The sequence below is a fragment of the Oreochromis niloticus genome, linkage group LG18 (assembly GCF_001858045.2).
Source record: "Oreochromis niloticus isolate F11D_XX linkage group LG18, O_niloticus_UMD_NMBU, whole genome shotgun sequence".
NCBI classification, from domain to species: Eukaryota; Metazoa; Chordata; class Actinopteri; order Cichliformes; family Cichlidae; genus Oreochromis; species Oreochromis niloticus.
Window position 1 is genome coordinate 32,953,370 of NC_031982.2, and position 20,129 is coordinate 32,973,498.

Here is a 20,129-nt window from a genome sequence, read left to right on the forward strand (position 1 = left end):
TTTATGCTTCATAGCAGTTTAATGCAGCTCATTCTTCTGTGTGTGATACAGAAAGTATGAAACATTTGAGTTTAATCATAAAATAAAATAAAAACACAGCTAAAATATTAAATGATCTTCTCTCAGATTGTATTAACTAGACTCAAAGCATTTGTCTCACAGCTGTAGAATCGGTCCTTAGAATCACATTTTTATTGCTACTGTTTGTAGTCCAAGTCAACATCTGTCAACATCTGCCTTGTTGGTGTTAATGAAGCTTTCAAAGAAACTCTAGTCGGACTTATCGTTAATCAAATGATTCTGTCTCCAGGTTAAAGCACACGTCTCTGTTAAAGTAAAGGTTTTTTCTGTTATTGATAATTAAACTGAAAAAACTGAGCTGTCAAAAGAAAGGAAATGTACCAAAACCCAGAAATCGTTCACCAAACAAAAGACTAAATTTAAAAAAACACTAAATCACCAAAAACCCCACCCTCCTCTGCACAGAGCAGGAGAAAGCAAGCACGACACACACCTCACAAACAAAGGAGCGCTCTGATAGGCCACGCCCACACAGAGTCAACGTCACAGCAGCACAGAAACCTCCCAGCTGTTGGAAGGTCTGTGTTTCCCAGTAATGTTGGACCTGTTGAATAGAGTTAGTTGATGATTAATTCAATTCAGTTTTATTTATACACAACAACAATCACCTCAAGGAGCTTTATATTGTAAGGTAGACCCTACAATAATACATACAGAGAAAAACCAAACAATCATATGACCCCCTATGAGCAAGCACTTTGGTGACAGTGGGAAGGAAAAACTCCCTTTTAACAGGAAGAATCGGGGAGGGGCGGGGCCATCTGCTGCGACCGGTTGGGGTGAGAGAAGGAGGACAGGATAAAGACATGCTGTGGAAGAGAGACAGAGATTAATAACAAGTACGATTCAGTGCACAGAGGTCTATTTATATATATTTTCATGCCGATATTACATCCACACTTGATAGACTCCACAGCGCCCCTGGTGGCTGATCATTTTCAGAGTAGGTGTTTGAAAAAAGACTCGACTGTGTGTGACTTTCAGGTGGAATTTCAGCAGGAAACACAAAACCACCAATTATGCAGGATTTAAAAAACACAGTGTAGAGAAACTGAAAACATGATTTATGACGTCAGTCGGTCTGCTGTTGAGTTCCAGATCGGTTTTTGTACAATTCACCAGCTATAGTTGAGCATTTTTGGCAGAACTGTCTTTTGTGGCGTCCACATTAAGATGAAAGATCAAAATCCTGAACGTGCTTTTAATTATAACCAGTGACATTAAAACCAGTTACCAGCTTTCAGGTGTATTTGTGCCAAAAATTCATCTGAAGCTCATTAATCACCCGAAGAATCCAAAGATGGGATAAAAAAAGACGTGTCATTCGTTACAAAGTGACAGGCAGAGAAAAAATACTTGAATTTGTAAATGGAGCAGTGAGGGCAGGTTTTTATGAAAGGAAACAAATCTGTGCGTGTGTGTCACCTCATAACTCCATTTTCCCTCCAGCTTTTATTCCTTCCTAAACATTTCTCTTATCATATCTGAGCAGAGTCCCGGGACAGCACAAGATTTATTGCTTTCACAGTCTTTCATTCCTGAATGTATTGTTGGGTAAACGTGGAAGAGTAGCGACTCTGAACCCTCACACGAGGATAGTTTGGGAAGCGGTTTTGCTTTTGCAGACACTGTTAGCATGATCTGATTCGTTCAGGCTGATGAGGCGTGTCTGCAGGTTTTAAAGATCATCGTCATTAGAGGCGTAATATGATTTGGTATTTAGTGGAAAAGGATTCACCAACAGCTGCCAGCCAGGAAGCCTTCTCATCATGTTTTAATGCAAACGATACACTGTCATCATCTTCTGGGGCCTCATGAGTGTCGGATGGAGGCGTGCAGCACAATTTGTGTTAGATCTCAGATTGCGTTAGATTTCAGCCTTCAGTGATGTGTGAAAACTGTAATTACTCTCATTACATCTGTTTCATATGTTGAAGGTAGGCGTGGGCAATATAACCTCAAAAGTATATCAGCATGGCATCATTACATCATTTATTCATTTAATGTTTTTTTCAAATCATGCAAAAATATATCCAGGGTTAATATGGATGGTGTGTTATGTTAGTTGCTGGACTCTGGCTGGACTCTATCGGAGAGCCTTCATGTACTGGAAATCCCACAGGTCCCGACCGGCCCTCACTAAGGGGTGAGCTGGGAGTGGAAACACGATGTCGACCGCTTACTTAGGTTACATCATCGCTCTACAGAGATTCAGCGCAGAAGTCTAAATCAGGCCTGAGAGTTTTTTCCACCACGTTTGACCAGTGTGACAAAGAAAGGGCTAACAAGACCCAGAGCTCCCAGTTCATGCTGTTCTCAGTACTTTAGGGTAGAGAACCCCAACGATCAAATGATTCCCCGTGAAGAACCACTCGGTGACTGTGGGGAGGAAGAACTCCATTTTAATAGGAAAACACCTCATTCAGAACAAGAGGTGCAACAAATCAGGATTTATTCAGTTTGACAGGAACTTGGACATAAGATTCATGTTGTAATACCAACCCAAAATATGACCGTTGGTCACGCTGAGCAACCGAAGGATCTTGGCTTGTGTTTATTTGGTTGGTGCGTTTTCTTCTTCCTGCTTTCTAACAAACTCTTCCGGTTTTCTGTGTTTCTCGCTCTTCGTTGGACCTTTGACGTCTTTAACTCTGCCCGCAGCGCCTGGAGAGTCAGAATCCAAAGTAAATCCTGCGGTTGGATGTGCCGTAAATCGCTCGGGATCATCAGGTCGGCCGAAGGAATACAAACCTTCACCTGAACTCGAGCAGAGGAATTGCCGCCTCCCACACACCTCAAACCTCATTTTATTCACTCGGCCCACAAATCCAGGCTTGTATCCAGGTGAAGGAGGAAATCCCGATGTCGTGCTGAGGAGCTTAGTTCTGCTCCTCATCCCCTCCCCGGGCTGGGAGTGATGCTGTGCCTGCACAGAGGGGAAAATATTTATAGCAAAGATCAACGTGACAGAGCACAAAGCTTAATTCTGGTGTCTTTGTCTCGTTCTAATTCCTCACCGTTCTGCTCCTCTGTCTTTGAGACAGTTATTGATTTGTACGATAATAGTGCGTCAAAAATCTTTTCTTGTTTTGAAATAGTGCTTTGATCATTTGCAGACATTTTCTGTCACATATTTAATAAGAAAATTAACCCAGAACTGAAGTAGTTAAATTAAGCAGATGATGGTATCTCTTTCCTCTCCTTGCTTTTCCTCGTCACCCTCTCGTCTTTATCACCTTCTCTCCTGATTTCACCACCTGAGCTCCGTTCTGTAGAAACCTCTCCTTCCTTCTCATTTGTGTGGTTTCCATGTGAACAAAATGCTATTTTTGGACCTGTTTTTGCCTCCCTTTGACTTTTTTTTTCCTCCTTCTCTTGCCTGTTTTTTCTTTTCCTACCTAAAGCCCCACAAGAAGCTCGCTTCCTCCCTTCCAGCACGTGTGGAGGAATGAGAGCGCTGTGGCTGGTTTCTCGCTGCTGTTCGGACAGGTCGGTGTTCCTGTCACCCACAGGTGATGTGGGAGGTTACTTCCAAGCATTCAAAGCAGGATACCCCGGGGTCATTCAAGTTCATCTGCATGTGAACACGTATCTAATCAAAACTGAGGATCAGAACGGAGAAGAAAGAAGATTTCAGTGACTTTGAACACGGCACGGACGTTTGTCTGACTGTTTCCTGATGATCTGCTGGGACGTTCCTCACAACAACCTCTAAAGTTTACAGGGAATGGTTTGAAAAACGGGAAGTCACCAATGAACGTGTTACGCTTTTTAGGTACACTTTTAAGATTTTAAAGTTTAGCTTTAATTACTTATGTTGATCTTGAGATGAAAGTCTTCTGTTGAAGAAACGAGCTTTGTTGGACCACCCTGAACCACGGGTCTCTTTGGTTCTCATGTTTAATTCTGCAGTTTTATTTCCTGCTCCTAACAGTCCAATCACCAAATCTTATCTTCACCATTTAAATGGAAATGCACCTTCCCATTTTCCTGGGATAATTATTCTGCATATGTTCCTTCCCTGCTGTCCTGGGGGGGAAACATCTCTGCGGTAATGGCAGCGTTCGAGTCGTTTCTGCGACTTAATGAGCAGAAACCCCGAGTCGGATCTGAGGCTGGAAGTGTGCTCTTTGAAGGAGGCGAGGTAGGATGTGTGAGGTTAAACATGAAGGACACCTAGTTAAATATTTAAGTCTGACTCCTGCCTTTAATCTGTCCTTCTTGGCGTAGATTGACTGAACCACGAGTCTAAAGTTATGAAATCATGAACTCCAGCCACACTCACGTTACATTTTTCCTGACATACAGGAAAGAATTTCACCGCCTAAAGAGGATTTGACCTTTCTCTAAAGAAACATCATCACTATAGTGATAAAAATGATAAAAATGCTTTTTAACCTGTTTTTTAAAGTCAGTTTTAATTAATTCAAGCTAAAAAAATAAATAAATAAATAATAAAAATGGAATAGTTAAATAAACTAACGCAGTTGTTTGTTTGTTTTTTTACTTGACCATATGCAGATGAGTCAGTTTGGTAAAGTTTGGAAGAATTTAAATCTCTGAGTTTTTTAATCTTTGGGCCATTTTACTTGGATTACATGCAGCTGAGTTTTATTTATATAACACCGTTTCACAGCAACAGTTCACTGCACTTTATATCGTGAAGTAAAAACCCTGCGACGTTAGGGAGGTGCTCATCGGTTTACAAAACTCGTGACCTGTCCAGCTGCTTACGAAACATCTGCCCTATTCCCAGTGGGCTCAGCTTCACTGTGTGGTAGATGCCCAGTCTCTGACTCACAGTAAGGAATACAAGTTATTGATTTAACACCGGTATCAGATTGGTACTTAGCATCAGCAGATACCCAAAGCTAATGTGTCAGCATCTTACTGGAACAGGCTTCGTCTTTGAATTTTGGTTAATGTTCTTAGCTGCTGAGGGAATATTCATATCAGGCTCCAGACCAACTGACGAGCCTTCGTCTTGTAGCTGCCGTCCACTGGAAGACTCTGAAAGTCGTATAAAACACTGAAGTCTGGTGCATCCTCACATCTGTGTCATAAGTCAGGTTGGGAATTATTTGGGTATTACTAAAAATGGGGAATTTTGTTTAATACCTTGAATTTAAGTGAAACTCTGAACTTCGGCACAGAGGATTTTAAATCAGAATCAGAATCAGAATACTTCATTGATCCCTAGGGGAAATTATTTTTCGTTACAGTGCTCCATTATAAACAAACATTAACAAAGACAGACAATACGCTAACTAAGAATAGCACAATATATACAAGCATATATATACATAAGTCACTTATTGATAAATAGCTGAAAAGAACATGTGCAAGAAGGGTGTAGCTGTAAACAGTGTGTTAAGTTTTGTGTGTTAAATCGGACACAAAACTACAAAAAATGTCCTCGTGCACAAACTTGGATCCAACTAAAGATTTTTAGCCACAGACACTAAAGGTTTGTAAACAGCAGGGATTTCCCATCATGCTCTTGTTCAACATTTACATGGTGAGAAACAGTTGAACGCTTTAGCTGTGCTGATATTTGTGCAGAAGAAGATGGTGGTGGTGCAGAAAGTGAACATGAGGCTAACAACAATCATGTGTTTCAATGTCACTGTTTGCATGACCCAATCAAAACTGTACAACAATACACGTTTAATATTATCGCAATATCAAGACTAGAAAAAGGCCTCACACCGCTTTGACCTTTTCTTATAAAATGTATGACCAGCTAACACCAAGCGATCGAGAAGATGAGCCGGCCTTAACTTCAAATCCAAACTGTTGTTTTTCTATGACTCTGAAATGGTCTCACTCACTTATTCCCCCCACCAAAATAGTTGATCAGATCCAGATCGTGGACTACCGTCTAGTTTCTCTGAGGCTAGTTGCTCCAGTATCTTCTCAATTAACCTTTGACAAGAAAGCAGAATTCTTGCCAGTCCATCTTCCATGGCTGCCAAATCTCCGTGAAACCCGACCCTTTTCTGGGCAGGTGTTAAAATCCATGTGAAACCAATACCTGCATAAATATGAGGCACACGTCTGCAGAGATGTAGGAATGTGACAAATTTAGTTTTTGACAAACTGCCCACAAAGAGAGTCGTTTTTAATGTCGACAAGGGTCCCAAATGAAGACATCCTACTGCTTTCCCAGTTAGCTGATGTTTTAGTGTTTGTCTGCACTGGTGCAGACCAAACCAGAGTTCAAACAAAAAAAACAATAAACACGGATTAGAGAAAAGCAGCTTAGCAGCTCACGCCAAACCTGAGATCAACACGTTTCTTCTGTCAGCGTGAGAGCGGCTTGGTTAACGGCTGCTGCTGCCTCCGTGATGCCTGAGATGGTGTGGGAGCTGGATGCACAGTGGCTGTGTGAGTCACTCCTGATTAGCAGCATGAAACGAAACAAAACAACCCAACAAAGAGCCAGTAAGACCAGCATCATCTATACAGCAGCCCTATAACATCCTGCAGGATGGAGTTTTTATCACAGGATGTTGGTTTATTACAGAAAATAAGAGGAGTTGGGAGTAAAAGTTTAATTTTCTTGCATGCTTTGTTCATCAAGATGATTTCTCCAACTTTATTCTACTTTTCTGATTTTTGAAGAATAAATAAAATGCTAACATCTGTCTGTGCAAACTGACGGTTCAGCATCGAGTAGAGGGAAGCTTCTCTCACGAGGCAGTTAGCAGTTATTTGAGAAGTTTACTGGTGACAGTTTGGCTAAAAAGAGCTGGAGAAATAAAGAGTGGGTGGTCCGCTGAGGATAGTATCACCTCCCTGCAGGGTAATCATTAGTCATCTGTAATCAGGCACCTTATCATGTTGCTTTGTTCATGCCAATGCAATCACACGCAGCTCCATGCAATCACAGGAAGCATAGCTGAGCTGGAAACATGTGATGTGCATTTTATTTTTTCTGATAAACCAATTTTCTTCTGCTTTTCTCGTCGGCCTGCCTCGTTTCTCAAAATCTGGGAGGTCGAATGGAGGAAAAGGCTGCCTGGATTCATCAAAAATCTCTCCCTGGGGAGTTCAGACTTGTTTCTCCATGGATTGAAACATCTTCCAGTGGCAGGTGAACATTTGTTCTGCACTTTTCTGCCCATTCGGATGCTGACCTCCCTCCTTGGAGCAGCTCAGCATCACTGCGGTCCAGCAGCATCCTGTCAAACAAAATGTCTTTCTGCAGGGTCGGGGTTTGTCAGTTTAATAGTGTGACTCAGAGCTCGCCACTGAAACACAGTTTGACTCTGGCCTCTGAGGGAATCGCTGTTGTGCTTGTTTGTTTGGTTTTTTTCTTTCTTCTGATAATTTTGTCCCCGAACTCGGGCTCGACAGCATGTTGTCGGCTTTCTAATCGAGCCTCAGGAGGCTGCTGGGAAGCAGCGGTCAAGGGCGTTGGATACTCTTAATTGCGTCTTGGGGAAGGTGGACGTGTCCGGCGTGCAGAAACCAGAGAGGAAGGCGAACAAAGCCGCCTCCTGCGTCACGATTAACTGCCTGCCTGTGTTGCTCATCAGCACACACACCTACATACAAACACGCAAACACACTCTCTCTGCCACCTTGGAAACGACTTTGACCTCTAACTTGTCTTAACTCCCTTAATCTTCGTAATCACACCAGCTTCTCTGCACCGTTGTTTCTTTAGAGCACACTTCTTGATTAAATGCACGCACACAACAGAGGCCTCAGTACAGGACTGTGTACTCTATAAATACATCCATTCTGGCATTTCTCAGTTACTGACAACTGTGGAGCTGAACACAACGTACGAATGGAATCAGAATTTTTTTTTTCCTGATAAAAGTAGACGGTCATAACTTTGTCATTTTGACATGCAACTTTCTTTCTTTCTTAACCTTTCTTAACATTCAGTTTAGGAAGAGACCGCTGAGGGTTAAGAGGACAGGGAGTGAAGAAGGGAGTGGTCCGTGCATCAAGGAGGCTTTCCTTAGCATATTCACATTTAGCTAACCCCGCTGAAATCCAGTAAAGACAAACACATTGATCTTTAGGATGTGCTGATTGATTCACAGATTCATCTGCTGCATTGAGTAACCTGCAAACATCAAAAGCTTCCAGTAGCTGCTGGTTTACACATTAAACATAAGCTCAGAAATGAAAAGTAAACCAGAATTAAGGAACATGTTTGCATCATTCACATGAACTCTGTGTTTCATCTCATAGACGTTGATTTACCTCACCTGCTGTCTTTTTCTTACTCCTACTGTGTGTACAATAGTAGAACAGTAGGAGCAAGAAAACGATAATTGGTCTATTTTAATATTTTTGTTTGGCTCCCACTCTGTTAGAGGTACAGCTCTGCTAAACCACTCCAGTATCTGTTTCAAATTAAAAGCCCTCTAGAGCTTTAGTGGACAGAAAGTATTTATTTCTTAACCAGACTTTTACTGTGAAATCTGCAGAAAACTCCAGATTTTTCTGCTGATTTCACAGTGAAAGTCCTGTTAAGAAACGCCCAGTGTAAGAATATCTACGGCTGACAAAGCAACGTCTTAAGCTTAATTTTAAGAGAGTAGCATGTTTCTGTCTCCTGAACCCAAACAGGGAGCTGCTTCCACGGAGGCGGGGCCTGAAAGCTGAAGGCTCTGCCTCCCATTCTACTTTTGGAAACTCGGGAATCACAGAGCGGAGCAATATGGGGTGTGTCCTTAAGACAGCGGTCCTCAATCCCCGGTACCGGTCTGAGTCGTTTGGTACCAGTCCATGAGAGTTGAGGCTCGGGTGTGAAATTTATGGTTTTCAGGGTTTGTATCGTTAACTCGGTTTCCCTGGGTCTTTTCCCATGTTGTAGCTGTGAGTCTTATTTTGAAAAGAAATATGTATGGGTTACCATAGCGACCAGAGAGCATTAAGGGATAGAGAGGAGGATGTTACTCTCAATGTTGTTGGCGCATTTCAGGAGGACGCTGCTAATAAAGTTACACAATTACACAGTGAATTTGCGTTTATTATTATATTTACAAAATACCACAGTTTTTGTCTTGGTCGTATCATTTTATTTTGTTGTATTTATCCGCTACACCTTAAACCGGTCCGTGGCGCAAAAAAGGTTGGGGGACTGCTGCTTGATGATATGATGGGGCCTCATTAGTCTAGATCTGAATGAAGAAATCCAAGAGAATCCAAAATGGGAGAAATGTGGCCTGTCTTTCTAATCCCAGTTGAGTTTTTGGATTGACTGAAGCTCTTTATTATTTCCATGTTTAACCCCCGAAACGCCACCATTTAAAAAAAATAAAATAAATAAATTAAAAAATAAATTAAAAAAATACTGTGAGTAAACTTGTTTCAGACTGTAGGACATCACACATGAACTTTTCACATGTGCTATAAATCATTTCAGACTTTTCTTTTCTCGTGGAGGCTTGAAATTGAGTTTCTATCTGACTGGTTTTTTGGGGGGTTTTTGTTCTAGAATGTTTTAACCATTTTTCCTAAAGTGATCAATCATCAGGAAAAGTCCGGCTTCAACAAAGTTTCTTCTATTTCATTAAATAACAACAGCCCACCTTCTATAACATCAGAGATTTTCATTTTTGTCTCATTTCCCTGCTTCTAACAAGAAATAAGCATTTAATTTCCCCTGAACCGCCCGTGTGGGCTGTCAGTAATTGCATTGTTTCCCTCCTGAGAGCTGGCTGCCTACAGTCCATCTGTGACCAGGCTTATTGCTTGGGAAATGATTTACTATTGCATTATTTTATCAATATAACACATAACATGAGGCTCTCCTGGTCTCCGGCCAGGACTGTGGATTCCTGGCAGCTCTGCAGGAAATGACAAACTCGTGCAGAACAAGTTTTATGTCGTGTATTTAGAGTCCAGGACCAACGAGATAGCAGAAGAAACTAATTGGCGGCATCCTTCCTCCATCAACATGAAGCATTTGGAGTTTGTTGCTTAAAATAGGCCTGGGTTGTGGCTTTGTGAATAATAACTGTTCTCTCAGAAACAAGGCAGGATTGGTCTGCATTTATTAAAGTACTGCAACACCTCAGCAAACAGCGTTCGAGATGATTACCATGACCTTCCCCAGTCGTCGTAGTTACTAAATATTCAATATAGAAATCTTCAGAAAGTTCAATAATTCATGGTGACTTAAAATCCTGTCCTCTTATAAAGCGGTTCATTCGTCACACAGACAAAGCCATTCCCAGACTTTGGACCTTTGCGGCCAAGTTTGAAATGTCAAAAGTCTTCTGTGGCCCACCCAGACCCTGAACTCGGATCATCAGGTAAGCAGAAAGTTTAGTTTTTGATCATTTGATTCCCAAACAACAGCTTTAAAATCCAGTTTAAATTTGATTTTTGTCCACCTCATGCTGAGATGAGACGAGTTCAGGACCAAAAACAGGTCCAACAATATTAACTGGAACAACGACAGGTCATTAATAAAGCGCGTAGCTGTGTGTCAGTAGTTCAGTTTCTTTTTAAAATGTTAATATTTTATGGTTGTTTTAAACTACATTAGAAAATCTGAGACTACAGGCCCTCAAACTACACAGGTATTATTGTTGTTGGGTTTTTCTTTATAAATACAGGCGCTGTCTATACAAACGCATTTAATCTCAAACCAAATCAAGTTTATATCCACAGTCTCATTTTGTGAGTGTCAACATGGTTTCAATGGGGGGAAATTTGATGTAGTTCCATCTCTAAGAGCTTCGAGGGCCTGTAAATATTCACAGCATGAAGCTGAAGTTTTACAGGACTTTGTTAAATATGATAAAGTTATTGTACAAAAAGTCCTGCTGACTCTCAGGAGGTCAGGCAGGAGGCTCTACCTGGTCAGAGGTGGCAGATCTCAGATTTCGCTGGTTTTATACGGCATGATCCAAATGAGGAGTAAAAGGTGAGCGTGGACAGTATAATTTAGTTCAGAGCGCTGGATGCTAAACGCCATGCTAATCACATTATAAACATAATAAGCCAAACGCATTCATCCTTACTGCACACCCCTAACCAGCAGTGAACCTCTGGTGTCCACACGCATCACTACAACAACACGACTGTTTCCTGTTTGTGCTCTTGAGGCCGGTTTATTGGAGCGCAGGTGCAGGACAACCGCCATCCTCGGGGTTTCCAAATTTTTAGGGTCTCCTAAAAATCAGAATGATAAAATATCAACCAGGACCCCAAAGCAAAGGCAGGAAATAGAAATATAAAAAATGGTCAAATGTAACATCCATGTTGACCTTACGTGGCTCATGTACGTCGCTGACAGCCCTCTGCAGCATCTTCAGGACCGCGGTTACCGACCGCACCGCTTCACGTCAGTCTCAGTCGGCGCGTTCCTCAGAAGCAGGAAAGACGCTCCCTGCAGCGGTGCTGTCTCGGACAGCTTGCACACCTCAGATTTCACACCTCGCCCAACGAGCTCGAGCTTCAAATAAGTTGAACTTTAACCCTGTTGTCAGCTGACATTTCACAACAGGTCCAGTCTCATTACAGAGAAGAGAGCCCACGGGCGTGAGAGGACTCGCTTCTCATTGGCTGGAAGGTGACGTTTGTAAATTACAAAACAGGAATCCTCAACATTTCTTATCTCTCTCTCTTCCTGCTCTTCCACATCTCGGCCCTGCTTTAGACGTCATCGTCTGACAGCTCATTAGGATTACTTTTGTTATTTTCTGATATCAGAATTCCCTGAGCTGCAGCTGCAGCTCTAAACATTTCTTGGCGGGCTTACTGTCACCTCTGCAGAGCCGCACTCTGAAATCTTCTGCTCATTATTATTTACTCATTCTGCTGGGCTGCAGCTCCTGCTTCTCACACTGTTTTCTTTTTCTGCAGGTGACAGTGATCCACCAAAATCTGTCAGGATTTGAGTTTTGGCTGAAAAGGCAGCTCAGTTATTAAAGCAGCTCTGCATTCATGCCTGCAGAAAGCAGGTTTATTTATTATGACAATGGAAGAGAGTCGAGTTTGCTTCTACAAATTTATGTGTGAGTGAAAAAGGTTTATTTCAAGCAACAAATGGGTTTATTGGGAACGAGCAAAGGACTACAAGCTTGTTAAAATGTGTTATTAACCCTGAAGTGGAAAGTCTGTGTATGTTTAAGTGTCTCCAACACCTTTATTTTGTCTTTTAAGTGGTCAGACTCTTTCTGCAAACCTTGAATGTCTGCAGTTGTTTTCTGCTCCTTGCACAGATCTGATCACGCAGGGCAGCAGCCACCTCAAAGCACTTTCTATTGTAAGGTAAAGAGCCTACAATAATAGAAAGAAAACCCCCTATTAGCAAGCTCTTGGTGGAAGTGGGAAGGAAAAACCTCTGGCAGATCCAGGCTCGGGGAGAGGTGGCCATCCGCTGCGACCGGTTGGGGTGGAGTGGTTGATGGCAGGTAGACCTGCCTCTTTGCAGCTGTTCTGGAAAACCAGCAGAGAGGCCTCGTCTCTGCAGAATGTGGTCTCACAGATTGGCGTCTCATCCTCGTCAGATGCTAAATAACCCAGACTGCATCCGTTTGATGTGGCGTAGCAGCAGCTCTGCTCTGAGCTCCTCAGCCTGTCTCTAAGGCTGAGCCCATGCACTCTTCTGCTGCTTACATCTTCGATCTCATTCCTTAGGTCACTACCCAAACTCATGACTGTGGCTGCGGCTACCTGACCAGTAAATCAAAAGCCACTGCTTCCTGCTCAGCTCTTATTTTTTGCTTGTGAATGTCTACAACGCGTGGGACACAAGGGCACGGCTGCTGTTGGCCGTTTCTATAACTCTGTGTTTCTTCTCTGTTTACAGTAGTTTGATTTTTATCTGGTTACTGTTGATTTTATTACAGTTTTCCCCTCCAGAGTAACACCGTAATCCTCAGCCTTTGAAGGCTTGCAGCGTTAGTTTGCGATAGCTGACCCATCGGACAGGCAGCCGGCCTGAACGCTCAGTTATTCAGTCAGTTAATTGACAGAAACCTCGATGATTCAGCGATGAGCCAATCAAAGTTGTTATTTCAGTCCTGACTTCTTCTCGCTTTTCTGATGTCACAGTGAAGGAAAACCTGTTAAAATTTGTTCCTTGCACAGACTTTGCATTGTTTCTGTTTCCTAATGTAGACTGTCTGCGCACACACACACACACACACACACACACACACACACACACACACACACACCTACCTCTGGTTGAGGCAGGTCGATACTCTCATTGATTTCTCCTTTTTTTCCAGCTGCTCTGATTGATTCTTTTCAGATCTCTTCTCCTGTTATTCTGTACTTTTTCTTTCTTCCTTCCTCCCTCCCTTCCTCCCTTCCTTCCTCCCTTACTCATGCCCTGAAAGCTTCTCGCGTCGTTCCTCCCGTACAGATTTTTGTGTTCGATATAATAAATTGATTCTTGGTTGTTGTTCAGTCATTTAAACTTTAAGTAAATAATTTGCTTCCTTGTTTTCAGTCCAGCTTGTTTAAGGTGTTTGTGTTTCTTCTTGTAAACGGTCGCCGGGGGGGGCGGGGGGGGGAGATTTCTCATTTTTCTTTCTAAACAACCTCTCTGTTGTTGTTTTGCTCTCTCTGGCAGGGCGGGGCACCCAAACACACCATCGGGGGCGGGTCAGGATGGCGAGGAGAACCCGTCAGCGCTGGCTGAGAACTGCTTCAGAGAGCTGCTGGGCCGAGCGGCCTACGGCAACATGAACAACGCTGTGCGGCCCGTGCTGGTGTGAGTACCTGAAGTATCGTATACTCGCCCCTTTACTCCTGTCGGTGTGTGAGGATTCAGACTTACTATCAGGTATGAGAAGCTCCCCATAAGTGTTCCAGATCTCTTCCCCGGTTTATTATCAGGAGTACGGTGGATCCACGAGTGTTTCAGAAACGGAGCATTTAAGTCTGTCTGTAGTCTTTTATTTTGAAAATTGACGGGCTTCTCCCTGCTTTGCCTGTATTTGACTTCCTGCCTCCTCGTCTGCTCTGTGAGGCTTGAAGATTGAAACGTGTGTGTGTGTGTGTGTGTGTGTGTGTGTGTGTGTGTGTGTGTGTGTGCGCGCATTCCTGGGGTTAGAACAGAGATCTGATTCCCAGTTTAAAAGAGTGAGATAGTGTTACCAGCTTTTTTCAGTATATGCAGTGTTTGATCCAGAGTTTGAGCAGCCGTGCTGAATCCATGCGGCGCTGCGGTCTGTTATTGATTGGAAAAATAATGACAGCATCTCTGTGTTTGCTCCACATCGCCTCAGCGTCCTCGCGTTCCTGCCGCCTCCTCGTCACTCCGCGGAAACACGGCAGATTTATATTACATGTTGGGTTCATGACACAGAGCGGAGGAGAGGTGACGGGACGCCAAATAAATCCGCCATCAATAAGCCCACACACACACACACACACACACACACACACACACACACACACACACACACACACACACACACACACACACACACACACACACACACACACACAGGTTTATATATATCTATACTCTGGCTTTCTTTCATTTTCTCTCTCACACCCTCTCTGACTCCCAGCACACAGAGGAAATTAAATGAGCTCTGTTATCAGCCGCCACGTGAATGCTGCACACCGCCTCCAGCCGCTGATCATGCCCCCCCCTCATCAACCCCTCCTGGGACTCTGAGATCCTCGACGCTGCTCCTGTTGGATGCACCGGCCTGCTACTCGGCACTGTTCACCTAAATTGGACAATTACCGAGCGAACGCTGAGCCCGCTGAGGTTTTCTCTGTTTCTGCACCGATGAGTGGAGGCGGTTCTTTTATCCTCCGCGGCTCGTGCAGTTATTTAAAGTAGCTGTTTAGGTTTTTGTGTTCAGCAGCCTGGCTCTGCAGGCGGTGCTGTCAGTTTGGTTGGTTTAGGCTGGGCCTCAGTTCCACCTGCGATACAGACGGATGGATTTTATAAAGATGCCAAAACAAAGAAGAACAACAGGAACAGTCACAGTTTATACATTTATATAAATATACTTTTTATTAAATCACATCATGTTAGAAATGCAAAAACAAGCCATGCGTTACTGCTGCTCTGCCTCTGTAGATGAGTTCTGAGCAGCGTCCAGCCTCAGACCATCACATGCATGTTTCTACATTTCATCACAGGAAGTACAGAGCTGCTGTCAGCCTGCAGCAAAGTTGCCCAAATCAAAGATGATGGCAAACTCAGCTGAGAGTTTATCTGCACATGCACAGCCTTTACTGTAGCTTTAGAGTAGCTTTGCAGCTGAATAGTTCAGTTCAGTTTAGTTTGGTTTTGCTGGGAAAACTGAGAATAGTTTTAATTGCCGTTACAGCAACAAGTGTTGCTGCTCAACGACTGCACCTCATTAAAGCAGTCCACGCTGCCTGGGCTGACCACAAACTGAACAATCAACTGGCCCAGTGAAAAAGTGCTGTTAAAGTATCTTAGTGAAGATGGATGCTTTTAGATCTTTATTTTTTAATGGGTTGCTTGTTTTAAAGTAACACTGTATAAAACATGATATGTTACATTTATCAGTTGTGACAAATCAGTTTTTAAGAAAGCTGAAGTTGGGGAGGGTCTGCATGCAGCCACCCTTGGAAAAACCCAGAATCTGCTTTAATGGTCATTCAGTTCAGTTTTATTTATTCAGCGCCAAATCACAACAACAGTCACCTCAGGGAGTTTTATATTGTAAGGTAGATTCTACAATAATAGATACAGAGAAAAACCCAACAATCATAAGACCCCCTGAGCAAGCACTTTGGTGACAGTGGGAAGGAAAAACTCCCTTTTAACAGGAAGAAACCTCCGACAGATCCAGGCTCAGGGAGGGGCGGGGCCATCTGCTGCGACCGGTTGGGGTGAGAGAAGGAAAACAGGATAAAGACAAATCAATCAATCAATCAAAGCTTTATTCGTCACATGCAGGTTGCCCTGCAGTGAAATGGGACCCCCCCAACCTTATACATAAAACACAGACATTACATGGGGATACAGGTCGGAGATTGGTAGCATTAGAGAAAAAACATTGAAATGTACATTACAATGGGAAAGTACAAGAGGAAAAAAAGAGACCCCTACTCATGCTGTGCTTCCATGGTAGGACAGCATGAGAACAGGAAACAAAAAAACTCCTCTGCACAAAAAGCACATGAATGTCCACAGCACAACATTATGAAGGACATGACAAGCCACGGGGATGGGTGGGGGGTGAGGAGTTATCCGAAGCGAACACAGCAGCCGCCCTGCACAGCGCTATCATTCCAGCGCGGCACATAGGCACATAGACATGCTGTGGAAGAGAGACAGAGATCAATGCAGAGAGGTCTATTAACACATAGTGAAGTGGTCATCAAACCGCGTCTTTATTGATACGCACTGAGGTGTCAGGACTGATCATTGAAGGTCGTCAGATATGAGTTAAACTCACAGGCCGGCTGTGAGAAAAGAAATGAGCTAAAATCATTTTTCGCTCTTCTTCTGTGTTTTTATTGTTGTTTCTTAGCCTGGAGTCAGAGCGACGACTGTTAATTAACTGTATAACCGCTGCTTGTATTTTCAGACGGGGGAGCGAGCCTCTTAATGCTGCCATTAGCAGTTAATTACACAATACCACTGTGGCTGTTTGACATCTGCAGGGCCTCTTCAGGAAGCGAGCGGCAGCTTTTCTCACCTCTCGCTGGTTTCATGCCTCAGAGCTTTTTCAAATAAATACTTGAGCGCTCGCCGTCCTTTCTTCTTCATTTCTTCCCCCTTTGTTCTTCCTGAAACATGACCTCAGGCTGACCTCACATTCGTGACCATCTCATCAGTGACCCGTTTGACCCCGGATCAGTTTCTTTAAGGGATAAAATGCATCCCGACCTGTTGCAAACCCGCATGCATCAAAGATGTGCTCGATGTCGCATCGAGGGTAATTTGCAGCGATGGCGCTACAAACTGGCCTCTCCCGTCTTTCAGACTTTTCTTTCTTTCCACCCTGGCTTTATTAAACTGTCTCGGTCTGTGTGAATCAATGTGGCTGTCTGTCTTGGAGGAAAATCACTTTTCTACCAGCAGAACACAATCACCAGGAGGAGGAAAAGCTTTAAATAGACGCTCTTCATTTTCTGTCTCATTCTGTGGGCTGTGAGCTGTGCCTGACAGGAAATGTACAGCTTAGCAAATCTACATCTCTGCTGTGGGGAAAACTCTCTTATTCCCAGGTCTCCAGCTTCTGTGTTACAAACACAATTCTGTTTTTTTCTCTGAGATTATTTAGGCTTTAGTTTAGAAGAACAAACACCTGGAGCTTATTTGATGAAGACCTCCACCTGCTGCTGGAGGAGCTCAGATTGAGCTACGCAGGAAATGTGCAACAAAACTATCAGCCTATGAAGCTCAGATCCTCTGCAGAGCTGCTGAGAGGTTTCACCTGGACTTTAAGCTCTTCTATCAAACATTAATCAGAAGGGTTTTTGCAGTGATGGAGGAAATATTCTGGTCTGTTAAAGTCTAAATAAAAACACTGATATTTTTGTTTTAGTAAAGTATATATGTAGGAAAATGGCTTTTCAGATTTAGTTTGTATGATGCAATTAGATTGTCTGTGAAGGTTCTCAGTCATCCAGGTCATCGTAGTCTAAGGAGCTTGGAAAGAAAAGCTTCTTCAGTTCTGAAGAAGCTTCTCGGATGAGAGGTGAAACGTCTTCAAGCAACTTTAAAAAGTCCAGACGCTTTTCTTTCCTTAGAATGCAGTTAGATTATTATTACTACTCCGGTGGCATTTAAATCGTCCTCTTTTATTTATCCAGGTTAAATTTTCATGGACAGACCTGTCCAAGTTTTACTCACTACAGGCCACATTCACCCATTCACATCATGCAGTAAAGCATGCATTGGTGAAAACAGCAGCGCCATTTTACTGCATCACTATAAACAAACATCCCTCCCTCTTCAGGTCTGGGGCCTATCAGCTGTCATAGGGCGAGAGGCAGGGTACATCCTGGACAGGCGCCGCGTCCATCTCAGGCCTAACACACAGACAGATAACCATTCACACCTCAATTTACAGTAACAAGTTCACCCCGTGCATGTTTTTTGGACTGTGGGGGAAGCTGGAGCACCTGGAGAGAACCCGTCCATACAAACATGCAAACTCCACCTCCACAGCACCACCATCTTGCTCCAGTATGAAGTTCAGTTTCAGGCTGTTCTCGTTCCTGGGGTGTTCAATAACACTTCTGTCAAAGCTGCTGGTGTTTGCAGACACAGGGTGTTCTTTGGGGAGAAAGGTTCGTCACTCCCAGCTCAATATTCATCAGCCATCACGGTTAGCTTTGTGAAGAGGTGCTTTTTAACCTGAATCACCATCTTTTCCTGACTCTGAGCAGGTTTCAGTGCATAAAGCTTAGCAGTGAGTGAAAGTGAGTGGAATAAAGGCAAACCACCACCTCTCACCTGTGGAATATAAGACCCACCCTCCCTACATGCAGTTTGAAGTCATCTGAAAGTAGCCAATAGTGTCACGTTACAGCGAGGGAAACAGTGAAACATGAAGTCAAATAAAAGGTTCCTCAGTCTGCAGTTCCTCTAATGTCCACTTGAGGCTGCTTCCAGAAGCGAGTCAGTCCCCACAGTGCGCTGCTTCCAGGCCTGAAAAGTGAAGCCAGCACAAAGGTGCCTTAAACATGCATTCTGTTTAATAGCCAGCAGGGGGCAACACATGGTCGCAAAAACACTTTCAGTTATATTGAATTCAATTGGAGATCTGAGCAGTTAATCTAGTAAACCGTGGTCGCTATTAGAGTCAGGAAGGAGGATTATCGAGGGTACGTTCAAGAGTAATCAGTCACAAGCTGTCTGTGGTGCACTTGGTTCTCCACCCCTCACCTGCTTCACAGCAGGTCTTTACGAACCAATCAGTGACGTCACGGTGGCTGTGCCCATCTTTTAAATACAGTCTATGGAAAAAACAAATAGAATCAGCAATCACCCAGTGCCTCCTCATACACCTGTCAGATATACCACCACCCCTCCGTGTCATCATGTGTGACGACCAGAACATGAACCACTGATTACAAAGACACCCTGTGCTAAACAGAAGCAGTCAGGTGGCGTCACGTTAGCCTCTGGGATAATAAAACTGCTGACTGAATGGGCAGTTTATAGAAAGATTAATAAATAAAATTACTCATTTTTAACGGAAGCAAAGCTGTCAAATAATTTTAGTGAGGTGCAAAAAGCACCTCAGCTCCTCTGAATCATAAGGGTTGCATGAAAGAGAAGTCATACCCAAGTAAAGTACCTCATTTGTGTGTAACTAGAAGACTACTTTAATACTTGGGACACTTTAAGAGTTTGTTAGTTCACATTTTTGTTTTCGAGTAATTTGTTGGATTGTGTCACTCAGGCCCGTCTTCACTCTGTGATGCCTCCTTCCTCTCTGTTGACACCCAGTCAGAGCTCATCTGAGGTCTGACACTCGACACAGGGTGTAAGCCAACTGCACACACACACACAGACACAGACACACACACAGGCACACACGCACGCACACACACAGACACACACACACACACACACACAGAGACACAGACGCACGCACACACACAGACACACACACACACACACACACACACACACACACACACACACAGACACACACACACTCCTTCAGCCTCTAATAACCAGCCTTTAACACTGCAGCAGTGTCTCATTCTCATACTTCCAGCTGGTTATTGTACTTTGTGTGTTCAGTGTCACCTCCGGCTCTGACTGACTCACTAGCGTTGTGCGCCCCCTGCAGGTCAGGCGATGCCGCCGAGCTGCTGCAGTGTCGGAATAATCCAGCCTGATGATGATAAAGATGGTTTGTGTTGCTTCTCTGTGTGTAAAGCCGCTGAGCAGAAACATTTAGTCCCTGTGAAATCCACATGAGGTGCTGCCGACGTGTCTGAATGTGTAAGGCTGAAGCTTGGTGACCTGATGGAGGTGATTCAGAAACACGACAACAGGTTTTAAAGATTCAGCGGTCATATTTTATTCAGCTCAGCATTTTATTCTCCAGTAGGCTTTTAAATATTTTACCGTGCAGGGTGATAAATACGTGAGG

The 20,129-nt window shown here is 43.5% G+C and overlaps 1 protein-coding gene across 4 annotated transcripts in view; it reads left to right on the top strand.

Annotated features, from left to right (window-relative positions):
- Window positions 1-20,129, top strand: part of efr3a (EFR3 homolog A (S. cerevisiae)) — a 106,815-nt gene that overhangs the window by 52,971 nt on the left and 33,715 nt on the right. For all 4 annotated transcript variants that reach the window (XM_019353966.2, XM_019353964.2, XM_019353965.2 and 1 more), the window contains one exon: window positions 13,643-13,783. In XM_019353966.2, coding sequence (XP_019209511.1) covers window positions 13,643-13,783 — 141 coding nt within the window. The remainder of the gene's footprint in view (window positions 1-13,642; window positions 13,784-20,129) is intronic.